Source organism: Ictidomys tridecemlineatus, chromosome 9 (genome assembly GCF_052094955.1).
Source record: "Ictidomys tridecemlineatus isolate mIctTri1 chromosome 9, mIctTri1.hap1, whole genome shotgun sequence".
In the NCBI taxonomy this organism is placed as follows: Eukaryota; Metazoa; Chordata; class Mammalia; order Rodentia; family Sciuridae; genus Ictidomys; species Ictidomys tridecemlineatus.
In genome coordinates, this window is record NC_135485.1 from 29,724,829 (window position 1) to 29,744,370 (window position 19,542).

Sequence of the window (19,542 nt, forward strand, 5' to 3'; positions counted from 1 at the left end):
TTGGTAGAAAACTCCTTCTAATTCATTAGAAAAAGTCATCAAAAATGGCAAAATAGATAACAGAGATTATAAGGCAACTCACAGAAGAAGAAATTAAAGTATGAAAAGAAATCCAAACTCACTTAACAGAGAAAATCCATATGAATATAAAAATGAAATGCCATCTTTCCCTCACCATGTTGACAAAAATTAGAAGAACTCATAAAACCTAATATCAAGAAGTGTAGGGGAACTACCTTTCCTGCACTAATGGTAGGAACTTAAATTGATACTGCCTCTTTGCAGGGCAGACAGGAAATATCCATGAACATAGAAAATGCACACACACTTTAATCCAGAAATTCTAATCTCATCAATCTCTCATACCTCTCATATAGGCAAAATAATAAGTTCAACAATGTTAATTGCTAAATTGTAAGAGAAGAAAATGGAAACTCAATGGTTAAATAAAATAGATGCGTCTGTGCTGTTTTAGTATTACAAGTACAGTAGGGTAACTAACTATAATTAACAATTAACATAATTAACAATAATTTGTCATATATTTTCAAATAGGTAGAAGAAAAAATTTTGAATGGTCTCAATACAAAGAAATAATAAATATATCATGCATCTTTTGAAAAGATGAAATTATATCTATTTTATTGATATGCAAATTCTTCAAAATAAATTATTAAAAGAAAAAGGCATGTTGTGGAACACTGTGTAAGGTGTGATCACATTTATGTTTTTAAAAAATAAACTGTAGGAAGGGCAGCAGAATAAAATAGACATTATTATTGCTGTATGTATATAGGTGACTGTATGACCAATGTGATTCTGCAACCTGTACAATCAGAAAAATGAGAAATTATACCCCATTTGATTCAAATGTAAAAAAATAAATAAATATAAATAAATAAATAAACAAACAAACAAACTGTGGGTTCCACACGGTGGTGCACACTTGTAGTCTCAGCAGCTTAGGAGCTAAGAATCTCCAGTTCAAAGCTACCCCTAGCAAAAGTGAGACACTAAGCAACTCAATGAGACCCTGTCTCAAAATAAAATACAAAAAGGGCTGGGGATGTGGCTCAGTGGTCAAGTGCCTCTTAGTTCAACCCCTGGTACACCCCCCAAAAAATAAACAGAAATAAATTGTGTGTGGGTGTATGTGTGTGTGTGTGTAAGGATATACACCAAATATTCACAAGGGGGACTTCAACTTTTTGTTTCACATTGTTTTATTTTCACTCTTTGAAAGTTACCCCTTAATAACTTCTTACTTTGTATGAATATGAATTCTAAAAAAGAAATACATTGGGGCTGGAGTTGTGGCTCAGCTGTAGAGCACTCGCCTAGCATATGTGAGGCCCTGGGTTCAATCCTCAGCACCACATAAAAATAAATAAATAAAGATATTATGTCCAACTAAAAAATAAATATTAAAAAAAAAGAAATACATAAGGTGTCCAATCTACTGATTCAGTCTCTGGAGGCAGTGACTCTCTCTCTCTCTCTCTCTCTCTCTCTCTCTCTCTTTCTCTCTCTCTCTCTCTCTCTCTCTCTATATATATATATATATATATATATATATATTTTTTTTTTAATTCAAGAGGTGATTCTGATATGAGAATATGGAAAACATATGACAGTTTCTCAAAACATTAAACAGAATTAACCCATGGTCTACTAATTCCATTTTTGAGTATATAACCCAAGATTTGAGATCAGTGTTTTTTCTCCCTTTGTAGCACCAGGATGGAATCCAAGACCTAAGCATGCAAGGCAAGCACTCTATCACTCAACAACATCTCCAAGAACTGAAAGCAAGGACTCAAACAAATATTTGTACACCCATGTCAATGACAGCATTATTCAATGTAGTCAACAGGTAAAAGCAATCCAAATATTCATTAGTGAATGAATGGATAAATAAAATGCAGTGCATAACTACAATGGAATTTTATTTATTCATAAAAAGGAATGAGCAGGTGCAGTTGCATGCACCTCTAGTCCCAGTTATTTAGGAGGCTGAGGCAGGAAAATAGCTTGAGCCCAAGAATTTAAGGACAGATTATATAAAAAGTCAGTTTGGGATAAGAAAAAAGTTTCAGAGATGGATGCTGGTGATTACTAACTGAAATTTTTATTGCAATTATATTGAATCTGCAGATCATGTTACAGAAAAAAAATCTTGATAATATTTATTTTTCCTATTCATGTACCTGGAATATCTCTCCATTTACTTAGATTTTTTAAATGTCTTTCGTCAGAGTTTTGTAGTTTTTCTCATATAGATCTTGTTCATATTTTGTTGGATTTATACCTAGGTATTTCTTGTTTTATTTTTACTAAGATACATTTATAGCTGAACAATGATAGGGAAATGATAATAGATTAATGTAACAGGAATTGTCTTTTTAATCTCGAAGTTTAATTATTCATTGTTCATATGTAAGAAAGCAATTGACTTTTGTATATAAGCCTTGACTCTCTCAACCTTGTTATAGCTTACTGATGCCACAACTTTTTGATTTGGGGAGACTTTCTCATAGACAATTATTATCATTTGTGAACAATTTTACTTTTGCTTCCTAGTATATATGTTTGTTGTGTGTGTGTGTATGCGTGTGTTGTAGTTTAATGTATTTTAGTAGCAAACTTACAGGAATAGCACAGAAGACAAACACTTAAAAAGCATGTAGGACAACCCAGAAAAGTATAGTGAGTGGATGGAATCTACTATATGATAAAAATGCTACGAACAGGTGCTGGAGATATAGCTCAGTTGATAAGAGTGCCTGCCTTTCATGCACAAGGCCCTGTGTTCAATCCCTAACACCACCAAAAAAAAAAAAAAAAAAAAAGCTACAAACACAATTTAGTTGCCCTCAATAAGAAACATACTTGTTTACAAAAATCAAAATGCTGGCATTGTACAGAAAAATTTAACAGTTTCATTTATAATTGTTATAAAGTTGAGCTGCTGAAACTCATTCACTGAAACACTTTGACTTGCATTAATGCTCTACGTCCCTGCATTTATATTAAAAATTCACACACAAATGAAAATGGGAAAATGGCCAATACCTGATTTCTGTCCCCTAGTTTTCAACTCATAATCATATACTTACATACCTTTTGGGCCCATGAAAAAAAATACCTAATGTTCAGAACTACCAATTACAGGAAAAAGAGAAAAAAAAATTTTTTGAGAATGAAATGTTTCACATGATAATGACTTCTTAAACACGTTCTCTATGTATGCAGCATGATAGTTGGATGTTTTTGGTATAATTGTTACACGTTTGGCATGGATAACACACAGGTTGGTGTCTTCAAAAAGGCCAACCAGATAGGCCTAACTTGACTCCTGCAAAGCACCAATAGCTGCGCTCTGGAAGTGCATCTCTGTTTTGAAGTCCTGAGCAATTTCTAGCACCAGATGCTGGAAGGGGAGTTTGCGCATCAGAAGTTCAATGGACTTCTAATACCATCTAATTTCACGGACTGCCACAGTACCAGGCCTGTAACAGTGAGGGTTCTTCACCCCTCCAGTAGAGGGCGCACTCTTGCAAGCGGCTTTTGCAGCCAGTTGTTTCCTGAGTGCTTTAGCAACCCTTGATTTGCTGGCATTTTGCTTTGTACAAGCCATCGTAGAAAGGACTTCTTAACTAAACTCCACTTTTTCTTCGGCAGGAGCTTGGCAAAATAGAGGCCACGCAGAGGCAACTGCGAACACTCCAATCTGTATGTTTTATTTCCTTTTCCTGTCATATTGCCTTAGCCAGGATTTCCAGTATATTGTTGAATAGTAGTGATAATAATAGACATCCTTGCCTTACTCCTAATCTTAGTGAGAAAGTATCTACTTTCTCATCAAGAAACTTGTATATCTAATATTGACTTGTTGCTTTTTATGTTCATTTTCTTATTAAAAGTAAAAAAATAAAAAGGACTGGGATATAACTCAGTAGTAAAGCACCCCAGGGTTCAATTCCCAGTACCAAAAAAAGGGGGGGCTAAAAAGTAAAATTAAATATACAAAAGGAGGGAAATTACTATAACCCATAATTTGTCATCCAAATACAATATGGAAAAAAAATGGGTATTTTTAAACAATTCCTTGTTGGCTATGCTCTTATTATATCATTATAGTAATACTGATTATTCAATTTATTGTCCTGAGTTTTTCTCTTTCTAATTTTTGTTTGTTTTCTACAGTGCTGGAGACTGAACCCAGGACCTCGCACATGCTACGCAAGCACTCTACCACTGAGCCACATCCCCAGCCTTATATGTACTTTTAATTACCCATGACTTAAATATTTTTTCATTAATTATATAGTTGCATTCATTTTTGTGTGATTGGATCCATGTTATATGACTATTTGTTAGATATTTATTTTTTCTTCTTGATTTGCAGAAATTATGACCATTTTGCTGTAGGAATTTGCAAGATACAGAGGAAAGAAGATACACTGAGTCTTAAAAGATAAGTGCCCATAAACCATTAGAATACAAAACAAACAACTTGGGAGCAACCCAGCTGTGTCCTGGTGTCCACATCCCCACCTGCAGAAAGTAGCATGATTTAAGGGCAATACACAAGCACAAGGAAAACTGGCGGGAAATTGTATAACCCAACCTGATTTCACCCCTAGTCCAGCCCCTAGCTTCTGTCTCTCTATAAATATTAACAACCCAGACCAAAAGGTTGCTTCTCACTCTCAAAAGCAGCCCACACTCTCTTCCCCTTTGAGTGCTTCCTTGCTTTCCTAAATAATATGTCTGTGCCTCAATATGTGATATGTGTTATAATTCTTTTCTGTCTCATATGCCAAGGACCTTGTCATCCAGAGCTGAGATCCCCCTCTTGGGGACTGACTTGGACCCTCCTCTGGTGACAATTTCCCTCCCTTTGACCATTTATTTTCCTTCTAGATTTACCTTAATATTTTCCCAATTTCTTATTTGTAATTTCTGGTTTCAAATTTAAATTTTGTTGTACATTTTAATTATAGTTACATGATTTACATATTATTATTTTTAAAATTTTATTTATTTATTTATTTAGCTTTTAGGTGGACACAATATCTTTATTTTATTTTTATGTGGTGCTGAGGATTGAACCCAGTGCCTCACGCATACCAGGCAAGTGCACTACTACTTGAGCCATATCCCCAGCCCTACATATTATTTTTCTACAAATATGATTGTATAGTTGTATATAAACTGTATATATAATTTAATGTTAACTTCTGTTTTGTTCTTGTGGCAAAATATACATAATTCAAAATTTAACTACTAATTTACTAATTTGTTACTAATTTTGTGGCTATATAGTTTTTAATTAAATATATGTGAGGGTCTAAAATATTACATTTAGGGCTGGGGATGTGGCTCAAGTGGTAGCACGTTCATCTGGCATGTGTGCAGCCCAGATTCGATCGTCAGCACCACGTACAAACAAAGATGTTGTGTCCGCCCAAAACTAAAATATTAAAATTCTTTCTCTCTCTCTCTCTCTCTCTCTCTCTCTCTCTCTCTCTCTCTCTCTCTCTCTCTCTCTCTCTCTCAAAAATAAATAAATAAATTATTACATTTAAGTTTTTATTTTCATGAATGGTAATTGTACTGACTCCATTTATTCAACAGGCATTTATAAGTATTTATTCTGATAAGAAATGATAAGAATTTAGATAAAAGCTAGGTGCAGGGGCTGGGTTTATGTCTCAGCAGTAGAGTGTTTGCCTAGCACAGTGTGCAAGGCGCTGGGTTCGATCCTCAGCACCACATAAAAATAAATTAATAAATAAAGGTATTGTGTCCAACTACAACTAATATATATATATATATATATATATATATATGTATATATATATATACATTTAAAAAAAAAAGCTAAGTGCAGTGATGCACACCTGTAATCTCAGCAACTTGGGAGGTTGAGGCAGGAGGATCATAAGTACAAAGTCAACCTTGGCAACTTAGTGAGACCCTACCTCAAAAATAAAAAACAAAAGGGGAGTTGGGGATGTAGCTCAGTTGCAAAGTGTTTGCCTATCATACAGGAGACACTGGGTCAATCCCCAGGACTGCAAAAAAGTAATAGTAATAAAATAGGATAAAAAGGGCTGGAGATATAGCTCAGCATATCCTTGGATTCAAACCCCAGTACTGAAAAAAAATTAAAAGTAAATCTTACAGTCTAGTGGAGGAGACAAACAACTCCAGTATTAGGTGATAAATGCAATGATAGATAGGTACAGGTAGTATATACTATGATATATTCATTTATTCAATGTATACTTTGGTGATTACTGTATGTCAAGTATAGTGGTAAGTCCCAGATATTTAATAGGAAAAAACAAAACAATTATGGTCCATTTTGTTTGTTTCTTTCTCTTTCTTCTTTTTTTTTTTTTTAAAGTATTTTGGGGGGAAGAGTGAAATCTCATTTATTTATTTATTTATTTATTTATTTATTTATTTTTATGTGGTGCTGAGGATTGAACCCAGTGCCTCACATGTGAGGAGCAAATGCTCTATCACTGAGCTACAACCTCAGCCCCTTGGGTTTTGCTTTTTTTAAAAAAATAAAAATATTTATTTTTTTAGTTGTAGTTGGACACAATATCTTTATTCCATTCATTTATTATTTTTATGTGGTGCTGAGGATTGAACCCAGGGCTAGGTGAGCGCTTTACTGCTGAACCACAATCCCAGCCCAGGTTTTGCTTTTTTGAGGTGAGGTTCTTCCTGCGTTGCCCAGGCTGGTCTTGATCCTCCTGCCTCAGCCTCTGGAATAGCTGGGACCACAGACACATGCCACCACACTCTGCTCCTGTTTTGATTTTTAAAGAAAGAGGGAGGGAGAGGAAGTCTGTAATCCAACAGAGGATATAGATAAATGTACTATGTGGTATACTGTGTGATTTATTGGGTGATAAATGCCATAATAGAAAAAACATGGGCTGCCATGGAAACATAGAGGAGATTCACCTAAATCTAATTGCATTTCGGAATCAGAAAAGCTTTCCGGAAGAGGTAACTGGGTGTTAAAAAATAGACATCAGCTGGATAAAGGAAGAAACCAATTGTATACAGAGAGCACACACAACAATGTACAGGGATATCAGTGAGTTGGATGTGAACAACTTATTAAAGTTATTTCTTATACTGTGTGTAGTCAATTAAGAAACAAAGTTCAAAATGAGCCAGAAAAGAAATGTCTTCTCTGCTAAATCTGAGCATCACTTCTCCGAATTCTTCCCTTTCAGATAGAATAATATTTATTGAGCACTTAGTATGTGTCATTCTCTAAGTGCCTTAGATGTATTAATTCATTTAAACCTCATAATAATCCATGAGTTATTATTATTATTATTATTATTATTATTATTATTATTATTATTACATAAGAGGAAATTGCAGTACAGAAAGTTTTGATACTTAAACTAGATGGCCTGGCTTGAACTATTAACCACTGTGCCTCATTAATACATAATATTTCAAATATTTAAAACATTAAAATATTTAAAACATTAAAAATTTTTGAAGGTTATTTGAAAGCTAGAAATTCTGTACAATTTTTAATAATATTTTTGTAGTTGTAGATGGGCACAATATCTTTATTTTTATTTATTTATTTTTATAAGGTGCTGAGGATCAAACGCAGTGCCTTACGTGTGTGAGGCAAGTGCTGTGTTTGAGTTACATGTCCAAACAGTTGTCACCCAAGCATTTTCGTCTAATTTTTCCCATAACAGGAGAGGACTGAACTACAGCACCAGCCCTCTGTACAATATTTCTTTCTGTTTATTCTTGTTCCAGAATCATGCTGTTTAAATTGCTGTGGTCTGAAAGCAGTTATGACCTCACTATTTCTCTTTCAGGTTTTTCTTCTTTTCTTTTTGTAATTCTACTTATTTATTCTTCAAGTAATCTTTCTCAATAATCTAATTGAACTAAATTTGAAATTAAGGGATTTTGGTGAAGAGTACACTAAATTTGTAAATTAAATTGGAAAGTATTCATGTTTCATCTAGAAAGTGCTATATTTCTCCATTCAAATCTTCTTTCAAATCTGTTAATACAGTTGGTAATATTTATTCAGATTATTCTTAGTTGTGTTTATGATTTTATGGAAGTATAATGTCTTATGTCTTATTTGTTATTGGTATACAGAAATGCTATTGACTTGTATATCAGATAGTTTTCCCTGAAATATGAAATAATAAAATTACCATTCAAAAACTCTAAAAATAGCCAAGGTATATACTTATTCAATAACGTTCAAAAGATTTGCGTCAATGTGAAAGGCTACACAGAAAATGCCATTCTTATTCACTGTTCACATATGTTTGAGTTACACATCAAACCGTTGTCATCCATGCATTTTCGTCTAATTTTTCCCTTAACAGGAGAGGACGAAACATGTGGGTGACTGCAATAGGGCCACCTCCCTCAAGTTACGTGGCTCTCCAGGACCCATCCTGAGTCTCACAGTTCAAGCTAATCATTGACAGAGCTTTACAATCACAGGCTTTTGCTAACGCGTTGATAAGACAGTCCAACAGTTAGTGGCAAATGAAGCCAGGCTGTGCAGCAGGGTCTCCAGGGAATGAATGGATTTTCTTCAGAGCCGATGAAAGACACATACGCTATAGGAAAACAATGTCCAACGGTGCGCTGCAAAGATCTGTCATCCTGTCAGCATTTATTCTGCTACAAGCTGTTACTGGCCTCTCTGGAGACGGAAGAGCTATATGGTCTAAAAATCCTAATTTTAGTCCTGTAAATGCAAGTCAGCTATTTCTCTATGACACTTTCCCTAAAAACTTTTTTTGGGGTGTTGGGACTGGAGCATTTCAAGTGGAAGGGAGTTGGAAGAAGGATGGAAAAGGACCCTCTGTGTGGGATCATTTCATCCATACACACCTTAAAAATGTCAACAGCACGAATGGTTCCAGTGACAGTTACATTTTTCTGGAAAAAGACTTATCGGCTCTGGATTTTATAGGAGTTTCTTTTTATCAGTTTTCAATTTCCTGGCCGAGGCTTTTCCCCGATGGAATAGCAGCAGTTGCCAACGCAAAAGGTCTGCAATATTATAATACTCTTCTGGACGCTCTAGTACTTAGAAACATTAAACCTGTAGTGACTTTGTACCATTGGGATTTGCCTTTGGCGTTGCAAGAAAAATATGGGGGATGGAAGAATGAATCTATGGTTGATATCTTCAATGACTATGCCACATACTGTTTCCAGACGTTTGGGGATCGTGTCAAATACTGGATTACAATTCACAACCCATATCTAGTTGCTTGGCATGGATATAACACAGGTCTGCATGCTCCTGGAGAGAAGGGAAATTTAGCAGCTGTCTACACAGTGGGACACAACCTGATCAAGGTACTGTACAGCTGACTTCTTGTTATATCTTCAGGATATATAGGCAGCAGAAGTTAAAAAGAAACACTAGGAAATTTATCTCTATTTAAATGATCCTCTTGATTGAAATCAGCTCAAGTACTTTTAGGCTCATTCACAAGTTCTATTTCAAATTTTATTTTAAAATAGGGTGTGTTTTATTTGTCTAAGCTATTATTAATGCATTAATCCAATTAATCTTTTCCAAGAGGAAACTGAGACTGTTTTAAAATTTACAATTATGCATTAGAATGTGAGAATGTGAGTTTACTTTCTTTCTGTGGGAAACCAGTACTTTGCATATTTAACTGTTGGAACCATTTTCTGACATGTCATTCGTTTCAGAATTATGTTAAAGGATGACCCTTTCAAACAGGCATTTGTTGTTAGCATTGCTATTCTTAGTGGTACTTAGCTATAGTGAGATACATAAATGTTAGCTAATGAATAGTACTAAATACAGAAACTGAAATAAATGTCCTTCACACTTAGTTTTGTGTTGTATGACAGAAAAGATGAGATTAATTGTACTGGAAGTTAAAATTAAACTGCTAATATAAAAACTGGGAAGAATGTGTTCTACTAAGTATGTTAAAGTGGTGTATTTCAAAAGCTAGAGCTTATCTTGGGAAATGTTAAACTTACTAAAACAATAGTAAAATATAACAAAATAAGAACTAATAGTTATTGATTGTTACGTCCTACAGACTACATTAAGTACTTTACATGCATTGACATGTTTGATCTTCATAACAACCTTATGAACTAGGTCCTATAATTGTTCCCATTTTAAAGGTGAGGAAACTTAAGCTTAGGTAGATTAAATAATTTGCCCAAGGTTACAGGAAAAAAATGCAGCTGTTGTGAAGATGAGGTTCATAAATGATGACATAATTAAAACATCATCCTTATTAAAAGTCTTTTTTAAAGGAATCTTTCAGAAATTTTCAGGAGTTTTAGCCTCACTTGGAGACTAGCATATGGAATTAGATTTAACTTTTGAGTCGAAGAGTTTACTTGAAAAAATAAATTATTAAATCCCTTTTACATTTTAAAAATGGGGAAAAAATTATTAATTGGATTTTATACTGTGCTAGGGGATGTACTTTGAAGGAGCAAATGTTAAACATGTAGAAATTTTTTAAAAAAATTATGCAGGGGAGCTGGGATTGTGGCTCAGTGGTAGAGTACTCGCCTAGCACGGGCAGGACCCGGGTTCGATCCTCAGCACCACATAAAATAAAGGCATTGTGTTGTGTCCATGTACACCTAAAAAATAAATATTAAAAAAAATTATGCAGGAACATAAAACTACTCCAGGCTAAACTTTCTTTTATTGGATCTTCTGGATATATATATATATATATATATATATATATATATATATATATGGACAATAATGCTATGGTTTTGATTACATCAGCTCTTGTAGGAAATGGATTGTATGATCATTTCAAGGTCATTTGCATATATTTGAATAGAGTTGATACAGAACTTGTTACTAAAGTGTGGGTATACTATGACTTCAAAATGTAAGAAATTAAATAGGAGAAAATTTATATAGCTATTTAATAACTATTAAGATACACATGTTTAAAAAAATTTTTAATTGAACTCTTTTAATTATTTGTTAAATCATTTTTAGTTGTCAATGAACCTTTATTTTATTTATGTCCAGTGTTGAGAATCGAACCCAGTGCCTTACACGTGCTAGGCAAGTGCTCTACCACTGAGCTACAATTTCAACCCTAGCTCTTTTAATTATTAAGACAATCCATGCTCATGTAAGCTTAAAAATATTAGATTGCACCAAAAGATATAAAATAAAAGTGTTAGCCCCTTTCTTCCCCTCTAATAATCCCAACCCAAGGAAACTATATTCTTTTTAAAGTTTCCTATGTAAACACATACCAGGCATAGGTTTATTTAAACTTCGTATAAGAAAAAATATTCTAAATTGTTGATAAGTTTCAGTTACCTGGAAAAATGTTAATAATTATGATTTTCATGAAAAAAACATGTTCCAGTGATTAAAGCCTTAAAAACTGACAATCTGGTAAAAATAAAGAGGAAAAAAGCATTAACTAACAAGTGGATATTACTTTCACACTTAACTAATAAAATACTGTATTTTTCATATGCTTTCCATTTTCATCTAATTTTAGATAAGCTCTGCCTTCAATGCAAAATTAGTACTTTCTGATAGGAACATAAATTTTTTAAACTGAAAGATTCATTTTTAAATAATTGCTTCCCAAATAATTTCTTTTATCTCCTTAAAATTTCTAAATAACTAGACTAAGTAAATGTTGTAAGTGGTCCCTTGAAATCGGTCACAAAGTGAAATTCTCCACATAACCCAGTGACCTATCGTTCCAGAAAGAAATCTTGCAATGGTTTGGCAGCCTGGGTGCCATTTGTCCCTCTTCCCCGCTCTCTGTCCTTGCTTTAACATAGAAAAGATTCATTTGATATTTTATGTTGCAATGAAGTATTTTTTCCTTAACTTTTCCTCTTTTGACCCAGAAGAAGCATTCTTTAGCATTTGTTTTTAGTCCAAAAACATTGAGTTAAATAAGCCTCAAGTAAAACTCAATTCATAAGTAGTTAGTTATAGACTACTTTATTCCCCCATTCTCAGATAATGAAAAAATTTCAGAGTGACTATTGGAGACCCTTTAGTTGTAGAATGATCTTGAAGACTCCATCTCAGTTTAAAATGTCCTGGTTTGGTGGGAACCTGAATGGTCTGTCAGGTCCAAGACTGACTTGGAATTTAGATGTCACATTATTACAGATCTGGTGATTCTCTTGGAGCAAGTCTAAACCTCTGGTAAAAATTTTCAATAATCCCACCTACTAATGGATGCTCTGCTCTTGAGTTTTTAACACTGTCCAGAATAGAATGAGGGTGCATGTTTTGACTTGACTATCTTTGAGCACAGTAATCACCACTTTAAATATCTATAATCTCTGTGGCCACCTTGCCAGATAACTATTATTATCCCCCCTTACAGAGTGCTGTTTCTAATACACACAATGTTGACGACCTGCATGAAATTCATTAGTGGCTCCCCAAAGATTCCAGGATAAAGTTTCAATTTTTCACCAAGGCCATCAAGACACAACCCCTAGCCTCCCCTTCAGTCTCCTTTCTGGCCACTGTCTCATCCCACTGCCAATGCCACCCCATGCACCTCACATTTCATCCTAATTCCCTGCTGCCAAGGTACCAAATTTACCTTACTGTTCCTTTGCACCCAGCCTCTTGGCGCATGCTCTCTCCGTCTAAACTGCCCTTCTCAGTCCCTGCTTCACCCACCTATTGGCCTTTAAGACTCACTTCAGGGCTGGGGATATAGCTCAGTTGGTAGAGTGCTTGCCTTCCATGCACATAACCCTGGGTTCAATCCCCTGTACCACAAAACAAAAGACTTGTTTTATTAGACAGTTACCACCTCTAGGTTATTCCCTACCCATCAGAGTTAAGCTCCCCTCCTGTGTACTCCCACAAGATGTCCTTGCTTCTGTGTAGCATTCACACCACATGGAACCTTTCTGTCCACATGGAACCTTTCTGTCCTCCCAATTCAAGTGAGAGTTCCTTGAAAGGGGAAACATGGTGTTGGTTTGTTTTGTTTTGTTTTGTTTTGGGGTGGGTTTGGTTTTATTTTGTCTTTATGTTCCCAGCACGTAACACAGGATATTTAATATATATTAGGGTATAGATGTTGGTCGAATGCATAACTTAGGATTTCTACCTTAAACTTTGTAATTTAAAAAAAAATGTCAAATTCAATCTTCATATTTCATCACATTATTGCTAATTCTTAAAGTATATTAAGAATATATTAATATGCCTACATTAATCAAGTGATGTATTAGACACTGTTGGTTGCAGGTGACAGATCTAATTCAAGTTGGCTTTAGCAAAAAAGGGTAATTTCCTGACTCAGTTACCAGACTACAGGGATGAATAGACTCAGTAACCAGGATACCCTCAGAGTGGGCTTTATCTCCATCTCTCACATCCACCTCTTCTGGTGGTTTGATGTCAGTTTTTCCTTTGTAGAGGAAGGATTTCTCTCTCTTAAGTTCAGGTTTTTCAATTCCATAAACAGATTTGGCCCATTAGGACCAGGCTCTTGGCTCTCAGCAAAGCCCCAAGGGTTCACATTAGTAATGACAGTAATGATGTCTGTTTCCATTCTATTTTTAAATCAATAAATTCATATAGTAATTTAAATTTGTAGATTTTCCTCTTAAAATGGAATACTTGAGAGCTTCTGAGTAATCATTCACAGAAGTTTGGATAAATGAATTTGTTCATGAGACATAAGTCATTCAGTTCATTACTCTGCTAAATACCGTCAGCCTCCATGACAGTTTGAACATTTCATGAGTTTAATCTTTTTCTTTTTTTCTTTTTTGAGATTGTGTCTTGCCAAGTTGTCTAGGCTGGTCTCTCAAACTCATGGGCTCAAGTGATCCTCCTGCTTCAGCTGCCTCAGCATCTGGGACTGCAGGCCTACACCAGAACATCCAGCTAACATGTCATCTTTCATAGATAGATACAGTGCAAGAGTTTCTCAGCCTCAGCACTGTTGACATTTGGACCTGATAATTCTTCATTGTAGTGGACTGTCCCTTGCGTTGTAGGATGTTTAGCAGCAGCCCTGGCCTCTACCTATCTCATCCCCATCCCCACTCTCCCATTCCTCCCATTCACACTCCTGCTACCAGGTTTTTCACCTACTGGGTTTACTACCCCTAGTGGCTTGGTATTATTTGTGAAATACTTGAGAGAGCTGCCTCAAACCATTTCTTCTTCTTCTTCTTCTTCTTCTTTTTTTTTGGGGGGGGGGTACCAGGGATTGAACCCAGGGGTACTTAACCACCAAACCACATCCCCAAGCCTTTTTTATATTTTATTAGAGATAAAGTCTCACTGAGTTGCTTGGGGCCTCGCTAAGTTGCTGAAGCTTGGTTTGAACTCGAGATACTCCCGCATCATCATCTTTCACATTCACATACATTTATTTATTTATTTATTTATATGGGAGATTGAACTCGGGGGCAACTAACCACTGAGCCACAGCCCTTTCCTTCCTTCCTTCCTTCCTTCCTTCCTTCCTTCCTTCCTTCCTTCCTTCCTTCCTTCCTTCCTTCCTTTCTTTCTTTCTTTCTGTATTTTATTTAGGAGTCTCCCTGAGTTGCTTAAGGCTTCGCTAAGTTGCTGAGGCTGGCTTTGAACTTTCTATCCTCCTGTCTCAGCCTTACAAATTGCTGGGATTACAGGAGTGCACCACTATGCCAGCCTGTTAGTTATTTATGAACAAAACATTATACTAACTTTAAAAAAATCTTGTTTTATTCTTTTAAACAAATTTCAAGAGTTTAAATAAAATGCTATATAATAAATTTTTACTCATTTTCGATGCCATACATTGTTTTACAAAGTTTCTGGGGTTTTTTTGTTATTGTTGTTGTCGTTGTTGTTTTGTTTTTTGTTTTGGGGGGGTATCACTTAATGTTGAACCTTTTTCTGGTTTTTTGTTTGTTCACATATTCAAATATCACATGTACTATTTTATTTACTAAAGTGCTTTTATTTAAAAATTTCTTTTAGTCTTTTTTTTTTTCCTAGGTGTTTGGTGCTGGGGATTGAACCCAGGGCCTCACACATGCTAGACAAGCACTGTACAATGAACTATATCCCCATCCCTTTAAAATTTTATTTTTGACTGGGTATGGTGGTGCATACTTGTAATCCCAGCAGCTAGGAGGATCAAAAGTTCAAAGCCAGCCTCAGCAATTTAGCAAGACCCTGTCTCTAAATAAAATATTTTTTAAAAGGGCTGGATATGTGGCTCAGTAGTTAAGTCCTCCTGGGTTCAATCCCTTGTACCAAAAAAAAAAAAGTTTGGACACCTATAATACCAGAGACTCGGGAGGCTAAGGCAGGAGGATCACAGATTCAAGACCTTCCTGGGCAATTTAGTAAGATCATCTCAAAGTAAAATAAAAAGAGCTGGGAATGGGGGCTGGGGATGTGGCTCAAGCGGTAGCGCGCTCGCCTGGCATGCGTGCGGCCCGGGTTTGATCCTCAGCAGCACCACATACCAACAAAGATGTTGTGTCCGCCAAGAACTAAGAAAAAATAAATAAATGTTAAAATTCTTTCTCTCTCTCTCTGTCCCCCTCTCTCACTCTCTCTTTAAAAAAAAAAAAAAAAAAAAAAAAAAAGAGCTGGGAATGTAGCTCAGTGATAGAGTTCAGTTTCTAGTACCTCAAAGAAAAAAAATATTCTGAAGGAAAAATTTATATCCTACAATAAATGGAGGACCAATATTTTTAATACCCCCAAATAATACATAACATTTAAATACTAATTTCTCAACTTTGCTCCACCTAATGTCATCTACTATATAAAAAACGGTAGGTGTAATAGGCTTAGAAAACACCACTGAGGGTGGGGCTGGAGTTGTGGCTCAGAGGTAGAGTGCTCGCCTAGTATATGTGTGAGGCACTGGGTTTGATCCTTGGCACCACATAAAAAATAAAATAAGGGGCTGGGGATGTGGCTCAAGCGGTAGCGCGCTCGCCTAGCATGCGTGCGGCCCGGGTTCGATCCTCAGCAGCACCACATACCAACAAAGATGTTGTGTCCGCCGAGAAAAAATAAATAAATGTTAAAATTCTCTCTCTCTCTCTGTGCCCCCCTCTCTCTCACTCTGGAACTTATTATTAAAAAAAAATAAAATAAAATAAAGATATTGTGTCCACCTATAACTAAAAAATAGATTTAAAAAAAAGAAAGAAAGAAAAGAAAACACCGCTGAAGGCTGGGGATATAGCTCAGTTGGTAGAGTGCTTGCCCTGTGTCACAAGGCCCTCGGTTCAATCCCTTACCCCACCAAAAAACAAACAAACAAAAAAACACTGAATTGTGTAAGTTTACTCAGCACTTTGGTATACACTTAGTACCAAAACCAAACACAGTATGTCATTAAAAATGTCATAAAATGCTTTTTCTTACATAAGTAGGAGAATTTAAATAATGAGCATTATTTTTAACTAAGAAAATGCCAATATATGTTTATGTATTACTAGCACTTTAAGTATTCATAATTAATACTTGAAAATAAACTATACAGTCTTCAATAAAATAGGCTATAAACAATATATGTCAATGCTTTTTTTGTATACCACACATAAATGATGAAATTATTTTCAACATTCCTCAGGGATTCAAGAGATTGCTTAATATGTTCAAGGAAACTCTTAAGACAAAAAACAATATTGGGAAACCTTACCTTAGGTCAAGGCCTCACCAAGCTGTTCCTGCACCACGGATTAGATTGGTATTCTTTGGAAGGGGGTGAAGCTCAGTGGTAGAATGCATGCTTAGCATGCTTGAGGCCCTGGGTTTAATCCCCATCACCAGAAAAATAAGACTGTATTTCCTCCCTGTTTTCCCACCTTCCTGAGGAACTCTCTTTTAACATTTCTTGGCATTCCTCAAACACACAATGCTGGACATGCATCAGGTATTTGATATATAAATTGATTGTTTTCAATTTGGGGGAAGATCTACCTTGTCCCAGAAAGGATTTAAACCTGCAATGGGCCAGAAATGAATTCCATATGGGTACACATGCAGAGGTATAAACATACAGTCTTTTCAACACACACAAATCAATTATGTGCATTTGTTTCTAAAAAAAAAAAAATTGTGTGCTAGGGATTAAACTCAGGGCTTTGCACATTCTAGGCAAGCACTCTACCACTGAGCTGTATCTCCAACCTGTGAGAATATTTACATTGAAAACAATCTTGGAACAACAAGCAGAATTTGGATAACTGTTAAAGCTATATGGTGTATTTATGAGGTTTCATTATGTTCTTTCTATTTTCGTGTAATATGACAATTTCCATTAAAAAAAAAAGTAAAAAGTAAAGCCTGGACCAATGGCACACACCTGAAATCCCAGTCACTCAGGAGGCTGAGGGCAGAAGGATCTCGAATTTAAAGCCAGAATTCAGCAATTTAGAGAGAGTCTGTCTCTAAATAAAATGTAAAAAAAAAAAAAAAAAAAAAAAAATGGGCTGGATATGTGCTCAGTAGTTAAACATCCCTGGGTTCAATCTCTGATACCAAAAAAAAAAAAAAAAAAGGTAAAAATATTGTTTTATATTTAAAGGTAATGAAAAATAAAACAACTATCTTTACATAGTTCTCTTAAAGATTCTGTATTTGTATGATTACTAGCCAAGCCTTCTTTGTCAACATGTTAATGCAACTGCTTTCTTTTCTAAAAAATATTTTTAGTTGTAGATGGACAAAATATCTTTATTTATTTTTTTATGTGGTGCTGAGAATCAAATGCAATGCCTCACACTTGCTAAACAAATGCTCTACCACTGAGCCACAACTCCAGCTTTGCAACTGCTTTCTTAAATTGATATTTAAGAAGACCCCAGAGCCAGGCATGGTAGCACATGCCTATAATCCGAGCAACTCAGAGGTTGAGGCAGGAGGATTGCAATTTCAAACCAGCCTTAATGGCAAGACCCTAGCTAACTTAGTAAAATTCTGTCTCAAATTTTTAAAAAATAATTTAAAAGGGCTGGGGATGTGGTTAAGTGGATAAGTGCTCCTAGGTTCAATAAAACAAAAACAAGGAATTTTTACCAGGGCATGGTACTGCATGCCTATAATACCAGCTACTCTGAACACGGAGTCAAGATTGCATATTTGAGTTCAGCCTTTACAACTTAGCAAGACCCTATATCCAAATATATGTATGTACAGACTGGGGGTATAGCCAAGTGGTAGTATGCCCTGAGTTCAATCCCTAGTATTAAAAAAGAAAAAAGAAGGATTTTTAAAAACTCCCTTGTTAGAGTTGGGTTGAAAGAGAATAATATACCAGACATTATTACATCACAGGCACACATTACAGGCACCCACCTGTAATCCCAGTGGCACGGGAGGCTGAGGCAGGAGGCTGAGACAGAAGGATCTCAGGTTCAAAGCCAGTCTCTAAGCAACTCAGTGAAACCCTGTTTCTAAAGAAAATAAATAAATAAAATTATAATATATAATATTTATTTATTTATATGGGGCTGGGGATGTGTCAGTGGTAAAGAGCACCTAGGTTCAATCCCTGGTACCAAAAGAAAAACAGAAAGAGAATAATATAACAAAATTAACTTTTTCTAAGTTTTATAACTAAAAAAAAAATAGCCAATGACAGAAAAATGAAGACAAAAAACAAAAACAAAAAACCTTATTACTTTCTACCTTCCACTACTTTCCCTTTCTATATCAAAAGAAGAAAAAGGAGGAGAGAAGATGAAACAACACTATATGATCTTGGTTCTTAAAAGGAAGGATTGAGACAATTATTACAGATAGCTTTTGACATTCCATCCTAATTGTACTTGTGTGAGGTGCTAGGGACGGAACCCAGGACCTCCCACGCTAGACACACACTCTACCATGGAGTTAGACCTCCAGCCTGTTCATGTGATTTTAATTTTTATTTGTTTGACACTTCAGCATCCCATTAAAGTGATATTAAATCACATATGTGTGCCCTCAACAATATCATTTAGAGTTTAAATAAATGAGTTAACACATTTCATTTAATTAATTAACTAATGCAGAATTCCTATATTATAATCCCAACCATCTCCATTAGGACCCAAGATGTCTCTAACAAAATACAAGAAATATGACCAGACAAGTTAAAATTAGTACTCGTATAGACGATTTTAATCAAATTTGAATAAGTGATAAAAACTGTGCATGGAGAATTGCCAAAAACAGTTTCTACAATCTAATTATCTTTTTTTTTCAGTTATAAGTCATGTAAAAAAACAATTTGCAGGCCAAAATTGGTATTAGAAAGCCTTCAAGAGAGCAATATTTACTTTTCTAACCATTAAGTAGAAAAAGTTATACTTTAGTGAATGATTAACAAGAGTTTAAATAAATGTAATTATAAATGCTTTTAGAATAATATTTTAATTCTATTTAAACAGCTTGATTTGATATAAATACTCTCATACATGGAAAATTAGGCCCAACAGAAGATCAAAAAATATAGTAAGTAATGG

The 19,542-nt window shown here is 35.1% G+C and overlaps 1 protein-coding gene and 1 pseudogene across 1 annotated transcript in view; one reads left to right on the forward strand and one right to left on the reverse strand.

Moving 5' to 3' along the window:
- Positions 1 to 3,227: 3,227 nt before the first annotated feature.
- LOC106144704 (histone H3.3A-like) lies at positions 3,228 to 3,637 on the reverse strand (annotated as a pseudogene).
- A 4,787-nt stretch (positions 3,638 to 8,424) lies between these two features.
- The window catches only part of Klb (klotho beta), a 32,938-nt gene continuing 21,820 nt past the window's right edge, over positions 8,425 to 19,542 (forward strand). Inside the window, exon 1 of the mRNA XM_005319919.5 lies at positions 8,425 to 9,399. Coding sequence (XP_005319976.1) covers positions 8,575 to 9,399 — 825 coding nt within the window. The 5' untranslated portion in view covers positions 8,425 to 8,574. The remainder of the gene's footprint in view (positions 9,400 to 19,542) is intronic.